Genomic DNA, 17,057 nt, shown 5'->3' with positions numbered 1-17,057 from the left:
GGCTCTATTTTATCCCCCATGCTGTTTAACATCTACATGAAACTGCTGAGGGAGGTTATCCGGAGGTGTGGGCTGAGGTGCCATCAATATGCAGATGACGCCCATCTCTACCTCTCTTTCTCATCAAAACCAGGTGAGGCAGTGGCTGTTCTGAATCAGTGCCTGGGCACGGTAATGGACTGGATGAGGGCTAATAAACTGAAACTCAATCCAGACAAGACGGAGGTACTGGTAGTGGGTGGTTCGTCTGCCCGGCTAGGTGATATTCAACCTGTTCTGGAGGGGGTTGCCCTCCCCCTAAAGGATCAGGTTCGTAGTTTGGGGGTGCTCTTTGATCCAGAACTGTCACTTGAGGCACAGGTGAACTCAGTGGCACGGAGCACTTTTTATCAGCTTAGGCTGGTATACCAACTACGCCCTTATCTGGACAGAGATAGCCTCGCTACAGTTATCCATGCTCTGATAACTTCTCATCTGGATTACTGCAATGCGTTATACGTGGGGCTGGCTTTGAAAACGGTCCGGAAACTTCAGCTGGTCCAAAATAGGGCAGCAAGATTGTTAACAGGGACTGGCCTGCGAGCTCATATTACGCCAGTACTTTTCCAGCTGCACTGGCTGCCAGTCCATTTCCGGGCCCGATTCAAAGTGCTGGTGTTAACATTCAAAGCCCTTAACGGCTTGGGGCCAGGTTACCTGAAGGATCGCCTCCTCCCATATGTGCCTGCTCGGACCTTAAGGTCATCAGCAGCAGCCCTTCTCCGTGAGCCCCTGCCAAAGGAAGTGAGATGGGTGGCTACTAGGAGGAGGGCTTTTTCTGCTGTGGCACCCCGGCTCTGGAATGAGCTCCCTAGTGAGGTTCGCCTGGCGCCTACATTGTATTCCTTTCGGCACCAGGTGAAGACCTTTTTATTTTCCCAGGCATTTTAGCATTTTAGCTTTCTAAATTTTTATCTTTGCTGTTTTAAATCTGTATTTTAAACTCCTGCACTGCTGCTAGGTTTTATTGTGGTTGTATTGTTGTATTGTGGTTTTAATGTTCTATATATTTTAAATTGTTTTATTGTGTGTTGTTTGGTTTTAATTTTTGTGAACCGCCCAGAGAGCTTCGGCTATTGGGCGGTATAGAAATGAAATAAATAAATAAACAGCAACAGCATTTATTTTTTTAAAATGTGGCCAACTTATTTACTTACTACATTTGTATTCTCCTCTTTCTCCAACAAGGTTAAAACATATGTGGTTATCCTATTATATCTTCACAATTACTTTGTGAGGTAAGTTAAGCTGAGGTCAGCCACTGAGGTTTATGACCAATTAGAGGTTTGAACCCAGGAATCCTTTATCCAAGTATAACACTCTGTTTGTTTGTTTACTATATTTCTATCTCACCTAATTGCCAAAGTTATCAACCTGGGTTCTCAAGATCAGTCGAATGCCACTTATTTAAACGCCATGTTGAACCAGGAAAAAAATGTGTATGACAAATCCATTAACACTGTAGTATATACCATCATTGCAGATGCTACATGATTCTCTGTGAGTCTTTAATAATTTCTTTTCCATGATTTATTGCCGCCTCAGTTTTCATACTTAGCTGGAAGAGTAATTAAGACTAAGATTTTTACAAATCGTTAAGCCAGTAATTTAAAATAACTGCTGAAAGAATTTAGCTTTGGAAATGTCCTTGATGGGCGATTCTTTTCTGGTTTGAGATCTATGTTTCATCATATGTTCTGAATGAGATTTGGGGCTGCATTTCACTTTGGAGCAATTCATAATGGTGTACTGCAATCAAGAATAATGTCTAAATGATGGTTGGTGTTCACTAATTATCTGTGTACAATCAGTTGTGATTAACTCAAACAGGCAATGAGCTAGTGGTATTTCCTACTGCCCATTCAGACTAATTATTCTAGCATACAAGAAATAGGCAACGAAACAAAATAGTTGTCAAGCCCTGTCTGGTGGCCCCTGAGACCCCCAGCATCTGCCACTGCTAAAAAAGGGAAACTTTGTATTAGGGGAAATGCCTGACTGATGGAGAGGGACATGAAAGGCTTCTGAAACTACCAGGGATTCTTCCATCATTGATGGAGAGGGACATGAAAGTCTTCCGCTGATGGGGAGATCAGCCTTCCACTGATGGAGATTGTTCCACTGATGGAGAGGGACATGAAAGCCTTCTAAAACTACCAGGGATTCTTCCATCATTGCTGCTTTCTGTACCTGCCTGCTAGGAAACCCTGCCATCCCTCCACTGGAGCGTTTTCAAACACCATTTAAACTGTGTTTCAGGGGACTCCCAAGTTTCTTGGAAGCTTGTCTGAGGTTCCTTGTCAAGAAGACTAGTCATGGTATGGAAGCTTCCCTAGAAGAAAGTTGTGTTTTAGGAAAAGGGTCTGTTCACAGGTGCAACGGTGAGGCCCGACACGCCTGGCCAGTGAACGGAGTGCGCATCCTATAATATGCTCCAGAAGCCTCTGCAATGCACAGGGGTTCCATGATAGATGTGCAGCATTCCTCAACAGAAAAGTCAAAGTGGAAAGACCTCTCTGGAGGGAGGAACTTTGAAAACCACTGTGCTAAAGGAAACAATCCAGGCCTTGGCCAGCTGGCTTACCTCCCTGATTTCTTTGATTTTGGATCCTCCTTTGCCTATAAGGGATCCACATTGGCTCGCAGGGACTACAAGTCGCAGTGTTACAGGTGGCTTGCTTGTCACCGTGCTGTTTGTCATTGAAGCATTGATATCCTGTAATAACAATGTCATCAAGAATTAGGCAAGGATTCATGATTGTACTTGAACCTTCAAAGGGTCACTCAAAATGTCTGAGCCATGCACAGAGCAGGGGGTCCCCAATGCGGGGCCCATGGGGAGCTCCAACGGCACCCACAAAGCTCTCCACTCCCTGCCTCCATCATTTTCTTTCTTTTTTAATAAAGACCTTGTAAAATGTTAGGGTAGCCTTCTTTCTCTCCCTTTCTAGCTGCTAGCCTAGCTGTTTCTGTCCCTTCTACCCCTTTGCCTTGCTATTTCTCCCTCCCAGCCTCCAGCCTCACTATTTCTCTCCCCCTAACCACCTCTTTAGCTCACTTTTGACTAGCTAGGCCCCCATGGCAGCCATTATGTGACTAGCCACATCCTCCATGTGAGCCATTTTGTGGCGGTGCCCACAGCAATTTCTCAAATTCCCAAATGTACCCATGGGTCCAAAAAGTTGGGGACCCCTGGCCTTGAGAAAGGAGAAACGTGAATTGTGGTTTCTCTGCATATGTGACAGGCTGTCGTGATGATCCTTAAAGCACAAGTCCTAGGGCAGAATCCAATGGGGGATTTTTCTTGTACAGAACACAATGAAGCAAATGTGCTTTCAGACAAGGCTTTTATTGCGTAATCGCTCTATCTTATTCTCGGAACTTCACAGGGGCCCGTCTACATGGGAGGTTTTTTCTGATGCTGCTGTGGCTTAAAGTCGTTAGGGACACATGATGTTATGGCCAATCTGCAGCCAACCAGCTTCATCCTTCTTGAAAAGCCACATTTTCTGAAAGTCCTTTTACTCCGTACTTTTTACTTAAAGCGGCTCCCAGGCAGTTCCCCTGCAGTACGACCTATCCCTCAGCATTAAATCCTGAACATGCCACTGTGTCGTGGCTGTGACCTGGCAGTGAGGTGGTCAAGGGTTGCCCCCCTCCCCATTCCTGCTTTTTCCCTGTTTGCAGTAGGGTTGCGTTCACAATAAGTAGCCTCCTTTTCCCATTTATAATATCAGTAGCCCTGTTTCATTCACAATAGCGGAGTAGCTAGTTTATATGTAGCGCACAATAAAGAATACACAGAGGTGGAGAAAGGGCAGCCAGCCACTATTTCGCAGTGGCGATATACCTGCAACTTCACAGTTGCACAATACATCTACAACTACGGAAGACACACACAGGAAGGAGAAAGGGTTCCAGTACAGCAAGGGAGCATGGACAGGGCTGGGAACAATCATGGAATCACACTGGGTTGCCCCTTCAGAGTAATGCAGCAGTTTGCTTTTTCAGTGCACAAACAGCAGCCTCTGATTCATTCATATCTCCCCTCCTGAATAGTCCCCTGTGTGTGTGTGATTTTCCTGCATGTTTGTGGGGAGGAGGAGGAGGCTTAGTTCCAGTCGGGGAAGTGGAGGCAGCACCAGCAGCAGCAGTAGCAGTAGCTGCTGCTACTGACTCCAGAGCGCTAGCAAAGGGAGGCAATTCCAGCCCTTTCCAGGACGTAGGCACCTCCTGTCTGCCCACCTGTCAGTCTGTCCCCAGGCTTCAATATTGCTGGCTCACAGTCAGTAGATGCGAGTGGGAGAGGTGTAGGGTAAACTATCCGACATTACTCATCTCCTCCATTAAACCTCCCTGAGCAGTGGAGCATGGAGAGGGGCGGGAGCAAGCCTCTCTCGCCGGCTGAGCAGCATCTATGGGGTTGATGACGTTCACTTCTACTAGCGGGACTCTGCCCATCCAACCGCAAAGTAAGGCGGATTAAAGTGCAGTTTGACCTGTGAAAAGTGGGTTTTGTGTTTACTCCACATTTTTGCTTCATGTGCACCTGATGGACCAAAGCTGATTTCATGAAAATCTGCATTAAGCATGATAGCGCTTTGCATTCGTTGCCATATAGATCTGGCCCAGGTGTCTTCCACTCATAACCCTCCTGTGTTCTCTTACCAATTCTTCCATCTTTTTTTCTTCTTACTGCAGAAAATCTATTGAGGAAGAAAAGACAGAATAGCTGCGCTCTGGGAGCACCCTGTGCCTCGTACAATTGCCATTTGTTTCAGCGTGGTTTATATGGGGCAAGGCTTCCTGCTGATCTTGCCTAAGCAGTGCACAGCGGAAGGATTTTGAGGCTGATATGCAGCCAGCTGGGATCCTCCATAACATTTCATACTTTTTAATGCACAGGCAAAACTGTGGAGAAAGCAAAATGAGTGGGCGCCACAGCAACAGACAATGCATCATCCACTGATTATATTGGAGCATTTTTGAATTTCTGCTTTTCACATCCATCACCAAAGACTTGCATACATAGTTCTGACTGCAAGGCAATGGATGGTGCCCAGTCCATATTGTGTGTGAGCAGAGTATGGATTGACAAATCAGATTCAACTCAGTTTCTCCTTTTTAAAACATGACATTTGTCCCATCCCATTTCCACATCAGTTTGCAATATTTTCCCTGAAAATCCACATGGAAATATGAATGTACTATCATGCGCATTTCTCCTTATGCGTATATTTTTGTATGCACTTTCCTAATATACATATTTTTTGCAAGTGATTTCCACGAATATAATGCATTTTTGTGCACGTTACCCTTAGATATATATGCACATCTTTGTGCACATTTTTCTCTATTATACATATTCTTGTATGCATTCTTAAAATCTGTGAACTACATTGCAAAATTTGGAAAACTGCTGATATCACTAATGAGAATTTGGTAAGTTCACTTTAAAATGAGATCCAGACAAATTTCTCACCCACCCCTGGACCAGAAAGCCATGGACTCTCTCCATCTTACATCCAGTTCTATGGAGACAGCCTAACAACAACATAAATGGATAACAGAAAAACATACTAGTTATTGCAAATAATAATAATAATAATAATACAAAAATACTATAACCATCTAACTTAATATTTGTCTTACAAACTAAATAAAAACCCAGGAGTGATGTCAAGCTTAATTCTACCCTACTTCCTCATGCAATACAGACATTCATGGATGTTACAAGATGGACAGCTCTCTCCACACTGTAAAAAATGCCTTATTCTCTGAAGCTCCAGGACTTGAGAACAGAAGGGACGCATGCTCTTATTACACATGTAGTTTGTGTCTTGTATTTTTATTGAAATTTTGTAACTAAATGCAGGACTTTACATTTATCTATGTTGAATTTCACCTTGTGAAATGTAAAAGAACATTTTAATCTTGATTCTGTTTTCTTTGGTTTGGTGACATATGCAGATTTGATCAACATCCCCTTTATGCCTTCATCCAAGTATTTTATTAAAAAAATTGAACAACACATGGCCTAAGATAGAGCCCTGTGATGTTCCAGTTGAGACCTCCCTCTAGGTTAAGGCAGCACCTTTAACAGGCACTTTGTAGGGCACTGTCATTCAACAAGTTGGGGATCCATCAACCATCAACCAGCCCACATTTTACCGTCTTGTCAGCCAGAATATCATGGGAGACTCTTGCTCTGCTGAAAACAAGACACACTGTGTTCATAGTACCCATGAGCTATCCATCTATCAAAAAAAGGAGATAAGTCTGGCATGACTTATTCTTGATAAACCCATGCTGGCTCCTAGTAGTCAATGTATTCTTTTCTAGATGCTCACAGTTGTTGTTGTTCAGTCGTTCATTAGTGTCCGACTCTTCGTGACCCCATAATTTTGCACAGTATTGCTGTCAGGCTGATCTCTGTAGTTTCCTGGATCTGCCTCCCCCACCTTACCCCTTGATGATAAGGACAACATTTGTCAATCTCTTCTGGCCACCTAACTCTTGCCCAAGAATTCTCAAAGATTAGAGTCAATGCCTTTGAAAAGACGTCTTTATGTTCCTTCTGCACCATGTGGCGTAATTCATCTGGCCCTGGAGACTTGAACCGTTCAAAGTAGCTAGCATTCTGCTCCAACGAATTGTTGCTCTAGGAGTGGAGATCCAAAGGGAAGCGCTGGCCCCATCCATCAGCCAGAGGATGCAGGGCTTCTGGAATCTGTGTGTGCTATGCATGAATTTGGGGCTTTGGGGGGTCATTTTGCCTGTTTGTAAGGTACACTTGAGAATTATTTCATTGAAAGGTGGGATAAAGTAAAAATAAAGCAGAAAAGTCATGTGACCAGAAGAAAAGTTGCTCAGTCCTCACGCAAAGATGGTACTGACACCTTTAAATTATTCAGTACTCCGGACAATTATGAGGTTGCTATGCTTTCCACAGCAGTCCATCCTTCTCATGTGCTGGCTGTGGCCAACAGGTTTCCAACTTTGCCCCACAGCACGTGAGGGAGGTTGGTGAACCAATGGGGAAAAAGGCTGTGTGGCAATCCTGAAGCCTCAGAATATTTAGTAGTGCAGGAACCATCTTTGGGTGAGGATGAGTCCATCCCACCAAGGGGCATTTTTGCTCAGTCCATTAGATGTGATGGTATCAATTATATGGATTACATGGTCCAGCAAGCACTGCAGTGTTCTTCAGCAGTCATGTAATGCACACAAATGTGCACCTGCCACCCAGTGACGGGAGCATGAAACGGTCCTTTGAGAGGAACATACCTTGCTTCTTTTCTCTGGTCCATCAACCACAGGGGTGGGTAATTTCAAGGGGTCTGGGGCTCCCCGCCCCCCAGGTGATACTCCTGCAGCTGCTGCCATGCTGCTCCAGTTTGTTGGTGTCAAAAACATAGGTGGTGGCAAAAAAATCAGCAGCTGGCTACCAAATTTTGGACGCAAACTGCTACAGATAGTTGGAAGTGATAAACTTAGCTTGTTTTCAATCTAAATTTGTCACGTTGAAGCCTCCACTGTGGTTCAGTGGCAAACTGCCGATTCTTTAGCAGGTTTTTTTTGCCACCGCATTACTGAATTTCAGCGACGAGGCAGCAGGGCCGCCCCAGAGGCTGCCCACCTGCATGTGGGCTACGGGTCACGTGTTGCCCACCTCTGATCCCCTGAACACTATTCTCTGGCTTGTTTAGAGTTTGGAAGGAAATAAACTAGAAAAGAGATCCTAAGCACTTGGAGCTGGCTATGCCATTGTCACCTCTCTCACATCTATATACAAGGAGGCAGATTCAGTCCCTCTGAAAAACAATCATCACTTGGTTTGTCTCTAAGGTGGCACAGGATTCAGGTTGTTTTTGCTACAACACAGCAATGCTTTTGGAATCTGTCACTGTTCTGACACACGTATACAGAATCTAACAGTGGATGCTGGTGGCTCCAACGTCAGTGGGCGGTGAATACGCTCCGGGTTTCAGTCACAACTCTAAAGGAGCTCTCCAAGGTGCGAAGCTGGTTTTGACTGAAACCTGGAGTGGATTCAGCACTCCACCGACATGGGAGCCACCAGCCTCCACTGGAATCTAAGGAAAAAGTGATCACTCACTGCTTTTAAAAATGTTCAGTACAATCCAGCCAAACCGAAGCAGTTTGTAAAGTCTCCTTGATTTCAATGATAGGTGCTGAACTCTACCACTTACATCAATAAGAATTAAAGGTGTCTCACTTTGGTGGGACTGAAACTGTTATTTAACAGTGGATAATGTTATTCTGTATCTCAAGTCTCAGGCCCCACTGTCACAAATCTGGCATAACAGCCTAGGTTCCCAAACCATGGAGGGTGGGCCCTCTCGGGGGCAGGACCCAGAAGTGCTGCGACTGGTTGCACTGCTGCTGAAAGGCAAGCAATGGCTGGGAGTTCTGTCCTCATCTTTCATCTCCTCAGCAGGAATTCTGCGAACAACAGCTGAGGGATGGGGCTGCTCTTCAGGGAAATGCCCAAAATAACCAGGTGGCTTTTGTTGTCAGGCTAGAGAGCGGATGAAAAATTGAGCAAGGGGATGGAGTAGGGTGGGGTAACAGTAATAACAAAACAATCCTTCCTATCCATTCAGGGCAGTCCACACTTTTTCATATACAGCAGTGGGACGCATCAGCAATGGTGAGAATCTGGATGTCCCAGAAGGTAAATTTTAGAGGGGGGGGGCATATAAAAAAATGTACTGCATTAAATGGAAAATTTGGGATGTGCAAATCCCCCATGAGAAATGTTAATCTAATCAGAATCATTTTTTGCTTCCCACCAAACCCCTCAGATCTAAATAAATAAATAATAAATATTTTTCTCGTGCAAGAATCTCCATCTTCACCTCAAAAGTTGGTTTTAGCTGAAATTCAACAGAACCTTTGTCCCAGGTCTGATCAACTTTGCCCACTACCTCCACCAATCCTACACTCCCAGCAACAAAGTCTTTGCTGGTGAAAGGAAGATGATAACCACAGCACAGTTTGACCCTGCATTTATGTTTTCTGTGGGTTCCAGAAAGAGATGTACAGGATCTCCCTCAGAAATTTCACTAGGCTTATCAAAATTCTTTTTCTTTTCCCTAAATTTCCTCAGCTGGTTCTCCTGAGAAGGACCCTCCAAATTGCATCAAGAGCTGATACAGCATAAGGGCTAAGAGAGAGGAAGTCCCTAGTTCAAATCTGCCTCTGCCATGAACTTACTAGGTGGTCTTATGCAAGCTAGATCTCCCCATCTGCAAGATGGAGAATAACAACCCTGAATCACCTATAGGGCAGTTGTAAAGATTACAACTAGGGGGTTTCTCCACAAGTGATTTACTCCGAGCTGGCTGTGTTTGGAGGTTGTTAGGGATACATTATGTCATGACCATCCAGCAGCCACCCTGGAGCTTATCAGGGAAAAACCAGATTTCCTGAGACTGATTAAAGTCCGATTCTTTTTCTTAAGTCGGGTTCTTGGTGATAAAATTGTTGTGTGCCCAACCCCCCATTTACCTCGGGGATGCTAGCCCCGCCCAGGGGTGTGCCTTTCACTGTGACCCCAGTCAAGGGGTGTTTCCTGTCCCTGTGTTTCCCAGCACAAACCAATTAGTGTCTACACAGAAGTAACTCCCATTGTGCTCAATAAGCCTTGTCCCCTGAATGTGCACATCAGAGTTTATGGAGATCCCCCTCAACTGAAATGGCACAGTTTAAAGCACAAATTCCCTACAGGCTGTAAAGCATGGTCTCGAGGCTCCAATTCTAACTACTTCACACCTTTGTTATAGGGATCCTGTGCAGCATCAGGTTAGAAAGGGGGCTGGTTTCCCATCCCTGTGTTCCCCCTGGTCTTTCCTAGCACAAGAATATGCATATCTACTCGGAAGTAACTCTCATTGTGCTCGATGAGGCTTGTCCCCAAAATGCGCACTTCAGGGAGCACTGAGATTCTGATGAATCGAAATAACGCATTTAGGAGCCTTAACGTCAAAGCTTCAAAGCTTTGATTAAAACATAAGAACACAAGAAGAGCCATGCTGGATCAGACCAAGGGTCCATCTAGTCCAGCATTCTGTTCACACAGTGGCCAACCAGCTGTCGGCCAGGAATGCTCAAGCAGGGCATGAGTGCAACAGCACCTGCCCACCCATGTTCCCCAGCAACTAGTGTACATAGGCTCACTGCCTCTGGTACTGGAGGTAGCACATAGCCATCAGGACTAGTAGCCATTGATAGCCTTTTTCTCCAGGAATTTATCTAACCCCCTTTTAAAGCCATCCAAATTGATGACCATCACTACATCCTGTGGTACCAAATTCCATAGTTTAATTACGTGCTGTGTGAAGAAGTCCTTCCTTTCATCTGTCCTGGATCTCCCACCAGTCAGCTTCATGGGATGACCTCGGGTTCTAGTATTATGTGAGAGGGAGAAAAAAGTTTCCCTATCCACATTCTCCACACCATGCAAAGTTTTGTAGACCTCTAACATGTCTCCCTTTACCCTCCTTTTTTCCAAGCTAAACAATCCCAGCTGTTGTAACCTTCTCTCATAGGAGAGATGCTCCAGCCCCTTGATCGTTTTAGTTGCCCTTTTCTGCACTTTTTCCAGCTTTTTTTTAATTGAATGATTCAGCACAGCAGCGAGAACACTGTGTTCCTCCTCTACTGATTATTTATTTAATTAAGTAAGTAATGCGTGGGAGGGGGAGAGAGAGAGAGAGAGAGAAGAAGATTGTTTGGCAGGGAGAACACTCTGTCCCTTTAATGATTGTCACTTTAAGGAAGTACTTAATACAGGTGCAAGCAGGGGACAGAGAATGAAGGAGTGATTTTTATTGAGACAAAATATGTTTCCCATTTCCCAGCACAAACATATATGTGTCTACTCAGAAGTAACTCCCCTTGTGGTCAATGAGGCTTGTTCTTGAAATGCAGGTGCATCTAGAGTTTCAGGGGAAAAGAGAAAGGGGGAAGAGGGGGGGAAGCCTCTCTTATTGGTTGAGCAGCCCCTGCCAGTCAGATGAAGTTCACTCCAACTCCCTCCGCCCTCCCCGCTGGAAGTATGTTCTGTGAAGAGATTTTTACTGGTGTGGAGCACTCGCTCGTGAAGCTTTGCAGACCAAAGTGCAACAAAGCTGATCCCTTTTAAAAAATCCAGCACTCCTCCATTCACTTCTCCTTCTGTTGCCATGGAAACACCCCTCTAGATAAAGCATGTGAACTGCTTTGAACACTTGAAAGTGTTGTGCAAAAGTATTATACATACATTTTGAAATGCAGTATTCAGTGGCAGCTCCATGAAAAAAAGTATGGCAATGTCTTGGGGAAAACACTGCTGCAATTTCTCATTGAGTCATATGGTATTCAGATTAGAAGTTATAGAATTATTGTTTTCTGTTCAAATCCAAAATAGGACCTGAAGTATACACGTTTTATTCCTCTCTCCACCATTAGCACACATTACTAGAAGGAACTGATTTTCCCCAAGGAATGCATAGAGGAAAATAAATTATTAAACAGCATGCAAGTGGCCCATTCGTTCTCTTCTGTTGTTGCTGCTGTGAGCATTTATAAAAAAATAAAGTCACTTTAATGTTTTACTTAATGGCAGTGAAACAAATTCTGTAGTAAAGCAAGCACAAGGAAATTAAAATAATATTTATAGTGTAGCTTGAGGTTAGAGGAATTTCCATTTACTTACTTCTTCAAATTTTAGTGCAATCATAGAAAAAGCCTTGAAAATTGCATCAGTTGGGCCTGTTATTGTCACAATTCTTTCTGGACAGGAGCCTTCTGAGATGTTGATTCGAGCACCGCTCTGTGAAAATTAACAGTTTTTCCAAAAAGTGAATTTACCTCCTTTCTGCAAAGCATCCACCTGTCCACTGGACCTGACTTGAAGGTTGTTAATTCTTATCTAGCTTGGTATACGCTCACCCCAACATGCATATGAGGCCACTGCAACTAGTATTAACTGAAGGGAAGGTTAAGTCGGAGAAGGGTCATAGAATCATAGAATCGTAGGGCTGGAAGGGGCCTACAAGACCATCGAGTCCAACCCCCTGCTCAGTGCAGGAATCCAATTCAGAGCATTCCTGACAGATGGCTGTCCAGCCTCATCTTGAACGCCTCCAGTGTGGGAGAGCCCACCACCTCCCTAGGTCATTGGTTCCATTGTCGTATTGCTCTAACAGTCAGGAGGTTTTTCCCGATGTTCAGCTGGAATCTGGCTTCCTGTAACTTGGGCCCATTATTCCGTGTCCTGTACTCTGGGATGATCAAGAAGAGATCCTGGCCTTTCCTTTTTGTGACAACCTTTCAAGTACTTGAAGAAAGCTATCCTATCTCCCCTCAGTCTTCACTTCTCAGGGCTAAACATGCCCAGGTCAGATACAGAACTACTGGATGGTTAGAATCAAGGGTAATTCTCGCCACTTCCTTTTCTTTTTAAAGCTGGTACTATAATGAACACAAAGCACAATGGTGCTAGTTTATTCACAGCATGAAGAGAGGAGAAAAATCAGTGCTACCACTCAGCAGAGCCTGAACTGAAACACTGTGGCCATAATCCAAAGAGCCCCATGATGTGCTTACAGACTTTCTAGGCACATATGTTTTCCCTTCCAGCTGCAGCCACTTGTGTTGCAGTGGATGCCAATCTGGAAAGCCCCCTGAACTTCAAAAGGGCTTTCCAGGGGATGTATAGGGGTCCCTTGAAAATCCCCATGTGGATACTGAAATTCATGTGCAATGCTTGAGAGCAAGGAGTCTATGTGCAAATTAAATTTATACTGTTATGACCTGTATTTATGGCCTACACTTACATAATGTGATTTGGAATCCTGTTTTGGGGGCAAACTATGGCTAGAGCAAACCATATTTTATTGCATCTGGATGCACTGACAAACTATGGTTAGCTGCTAACTGAAAGAAGACGCCTCCAATCTTCTAACCTCACATGTGGAGGAAGAGGAAGAGAGTGTGTGGTGGCTCATCCATTCAGCCATTTTATCTTGAAATAGCTTCCTTTTATTAGGGAGATTTCTAATTTCATGACTCAAAAGAAATTTTATCTATCTATATATTTGCTGATAAAGAGTTAAATGCTCAAAACATGTTGTAACTATTGTACTTAATAAAACTGCTTCCTAGAATCAGCCCCTTTGCAATGGATGTGCAGTGCCATCTTCTCTGCGTGATGTATCAAGAACACAAATTGCATAACATTAATCATAATCTTGTGCTGAATTTGACAAATAGACTGAATGTTGAAGTCAGGTTATTTTAGGGTGTAATCTTATGGAGACAGTCATCAGCCTCCGAACTCAGAGACTGATGATTATCCAATGCAAGGTGGCCGGAGCACGTAGGCAATTTCGCCTGTCTAGCCATGGAGCTTCTGAGCGGGAGGGCAGGAGGCCGTGCTGCATATAGGAAGCGGCATAACATGGCTTTTGTGGCCCCCTCCCCGCCCTGCCCCCAGGACCACCCCCCTTTCCCCATCTCCGTGCTCCGTTTCTGACCATGGAGATATAGCCAGTGTGGAGAGAACCGTTCTGGCTATGAGGGGGTGGGGGAGGGGAGCACGGTTTCTGGGAACCGAAGTCGGAGTCATGGCTCTGATCTTGGTTTCTAGAAACTGAAAAAACCTGTGGCCCTCTAGACAGTGAATAGTGCCCATAAGATTGCTCCCTTAACATCTTAGACAGAAGGATTTTTCCTTGTGAGGAGAATATTAGACTGTATAATAAGAATAAATAAGAATAAATAATAAATAAGACAATAAAATTATTACCAGACTAATAACTACGCAATAGGAAAGTTGAACTAATTTTGATATATTTGTAGAAATGTCAAGTCTGATATGTTATTGCACCTTTATTAGCAATATCGAATAAATCATTAATAACTAATAATAACTATTATCTCTTTGACTGCAGAAAGGAATAAAAACCGATGTTGCCGTTAATGTTAGGATTACTTGTATTTTTCCTTGTGGCTTTTGTAGCATTTTGGGCCAAAGGGAGATGCGGTCCTAGGATTTCCATTCAGATTGCTTGGATTGCTTTGTCAAGGCAATTCTAATACAATTCATATGCTATTCTTAAATTCTTTATGTTGTTTTGTTGATTGTTTTCTTATGCTATCTTTTGACAACTTACTATTTTCTAAATACTAATGTTGCTATGCCATTCTTCATGTTCACAGTATTATGTTCTATATGAAGATAGCATTATTTTCAGGTATTGTGCATCAATACATCAATGGATTTATCTCAGTTAAAACCTTGACTCTGTGATGGTTGACACTGGTCAAGCTTTACCCATTGGATTGCAAAGGTGCAAAATTTGAACTCAGATTAGACCACCAATTAACGATATATTTTAAGGATAAAGTGGGCTATACCAGCTCAGATTGTAGATAGGTGCTCACGTAATGAAATACTCCTCCATACAAAAATAAAATGAAAAATCCTTGAACACAGAAAGCCACCATGCTAGGGAGAAGGCTAGGAGAAAGGTTTTAGTCTAGCCGAATAGTTTTCTGTGTGGAACAATATTTTTTTATATGGAGGAGCATTCAGATATGTGTGCTCCTATCTGTAGTCTAAAAAGGTATAGCCCAGACACAGATTTACCAACTCTGTAGATCTATATTTTAAAGACAAAATGCAAAAGATTCATACAGCTGATACCATCTGGCTGCATCATATTGTTTGTAGAAACAATCAATTTGTGGGGAAAAGCCCTGTATTAAATACTCTACGATTTATCTATCAAATTTGTGTCCTACCCTTTCTCCAAGAAATGTAGGGTGGTATATATGGAATCACCCCATTTCACCTCACAACCTTGTAAGGTAGGTTAGGCTAAATGAAGATGACCCAATGAGACTTATAGCTGAGCAGGGGATTTTAACTCAGGTCTCCTCCTGTGTAAGTCCAACGTATTATCCTCTATTATACTGGCATCAGACTGTGGCTTAAAAGAAAATTGTGATTTAGAGTTCATTGCAAGTACTGCTTTTTTTTAGCCACTTGGTGGCAGTATTGATTCACACATGTACTTTTATATACGCCACCATTAGCGATATATTTTCTGAAACTGAGAGGAATTTAAGTCAAAAGAGTTCAACATTTACACCTTACCTCCTCCCTCATCTTCTTAACAGTTTCTCCTTTCTGTTAAGGGAAGAGAAGAAGGCATGTATTAGCTCACATTGACTGGTGAATTTCTAGAAAAATATTGAATGAACCATGCTGACTGAAACAAATTCAGCCTTGAGAAAGTGGGTCACTGACCTTTCCGATGATGCTGCCAACCTCCTAAGAAAAAAAGCAAAATGTTAATGCATGCAAGCCAAAAAAGGGATATATATCATCTACACATCCATAAATCTAAACATAATAAACGGACATGAACAGATATAACGCAGTATAGCACAAGCTGCAATTCTAAAAGCAGCATGCCACTGAAATACACTCTTAACAAAAACTGTTGTCAGTGAGCTAGAATAATAAAATCAGGGAGGGTGAACCAGCAGCCCACTGGCTGGATATGACTGCTGAGGTAATGTTATGTGGCCCACAGAGGCCCTGCCACATGTTTAATCAATCTGTTGTATAATTTGGCTCCCTGTTGCCATGCTCTGCGGAGCAGATGGATGGTGGAGGGGCCATTTTGGACATGCCTCTGGGAGAGAGGCGGGGCCAGGTGCTTCGTGTCATGATGTAGCTGACATGGGGCGGAGCTTGGAGTGGGATATATACCTGCTCCATCCCCACCCCACCCCAGTCAGCCTCTTCCTCATTTGCTTGGCACCTGTCTACCCACCTCTTTCAGTTAGTGTAGATTTCAGCTGGGCACCTTTTGGGACTAGGTAGGAATTTTCAACTTGCCTCCTGTTTGGCTTTTGGGGGCAGTGTTCGTTTCAGGAATTGGCTTGGGTGGGTGCTGTTAAACAGGTTGGCTACAAGACAGGGTTTAGCAGGGTTGTACGAGAAAGTGAAGAACAAAAAATATCTGGTGAGCACCCAGAGGCATCTTTATGGTGACAGGTGGTTGTTTCACAGTCTTGTCCTTTGGGTTCTGGGACAGGAGGCCTGACTATATCATGCTTTGGGTAATGGTGAGCTGGAAGGGTCTCCCTCAACAGGTTATGGCCGCCCAGACTAAAGCCAGCATTTATGGTTTGCATCTGAGGCTAGGCTGGCTCGTTCATAATCTCACAGCAGGAGGAGGTCTTTAAGGGACTCCTGCCTCAGTGCATTCCTGCACACTTTTGTAGACACCACTGCAGATGACCTTTTTCAAAGGATTAAATAAACTGTGGCCCTGGTTTATTCCAAACTTGCGTTTCACCTTTTTATTCCGGATGTCTGTATATAAAGTTTTTCAGCAGTTTCAGTTATAAGGAAAGGGGGGAAATTTATTCAGCTTGTAATGATGCTATTGAGATTGATGTGTTACGGAACTATAATATGTCAAAAACAGAATGTATGATAACAGAGAGTCCATTCATGTCTAGTTTGAATATTGAAGCAGCAAGAAAGTCAAACCTGAAGCTAATGAACATGGAACCAGGACCATGGACAGTGGATAGATGTTCATCGTGGGTGTAAAGTAACTCATGGAAACATTCACCCAGCACCTTATGGAATAACTGCATTTATACACCTATGTAATGTTCCAGTCCTATGGCCAGTAAGCACAATGTAGGAGGATAGTGACATGGCTAGAAATAAAGCCTTCCCCCATTACAGGAAAATTCCAGGGAGGTTTCCTAAGGGCTTTCTCCTCCAATTTTTCCAAACAGAACAAAATAAAAATTGGGGGGAATGCTGAAAATAACTCCTGTGAAATATTTTCTCTTTTGGTATAACTAAATGATTTTAAATACAAAGTTTTACTCTCTCGACATATGTAGTATGAAGATTTTTTATGTAAGACAATGTTCAGCATTAGAGAATGATAATTTATGAGTATACTGTAGACACA

At 43.4% G+C, this 17,057-nt stretch overlaps 1 protein-coding gene across 1 annotated transcript in view; it reads right to left on the bottom strand.

Moving 5' to 3' along the window:
* LOC146344545 (poly(rC)-binding protein 3-like) overlaps window positions 1-17,057 on the bottom strand; it is a 54,452-nt gene that overhangs the window by 23,522 nt on the left and 13,873 nt on the right. The window contains exons 2-5 of the mRNA XM_084857571.1: window positions 15,362-15,385; window positions 15,209-15,241; window positions 11,762-11,878; window positions 2,624-2,755 (exon numbers count right to left, since the gene is read on the bottom strand). Of these exons, the coding sequence (XP_084713697.1) occupies window positions 2,624-2,755; window positions 11,762-11,878; window positions 15,209-15,241; window positions 15,362-15,385 (306 nt within the window). The remainder of the gene's footprint in view (window positions 1-2,623; window positions 2,756-11,761; window positions 11,879-15,208; window positions 15,242-15,361; window positions 15,386-17,057) is intronic.

Source organism: Heloderma suspectum, chromosome 5 (genome assembly GCF_057233095.1).
Source record: "Heloderma suspectum isolate Gila_16-S chromosome 5, 16-S_ref, whole genome shotgun sequence".
Taxonomy (NCBI): domain Eukaryota; kingdom Metazoa; phylum Chordata; class Lepidosauria; order Squamata; family Helodermatidae; genus Heloderma; species Heloderma suspectum.
Note: the sequence above shows the minus strand (reverse complement) of the source record. Positions and strands in the feature narration are given on the sequence as shown.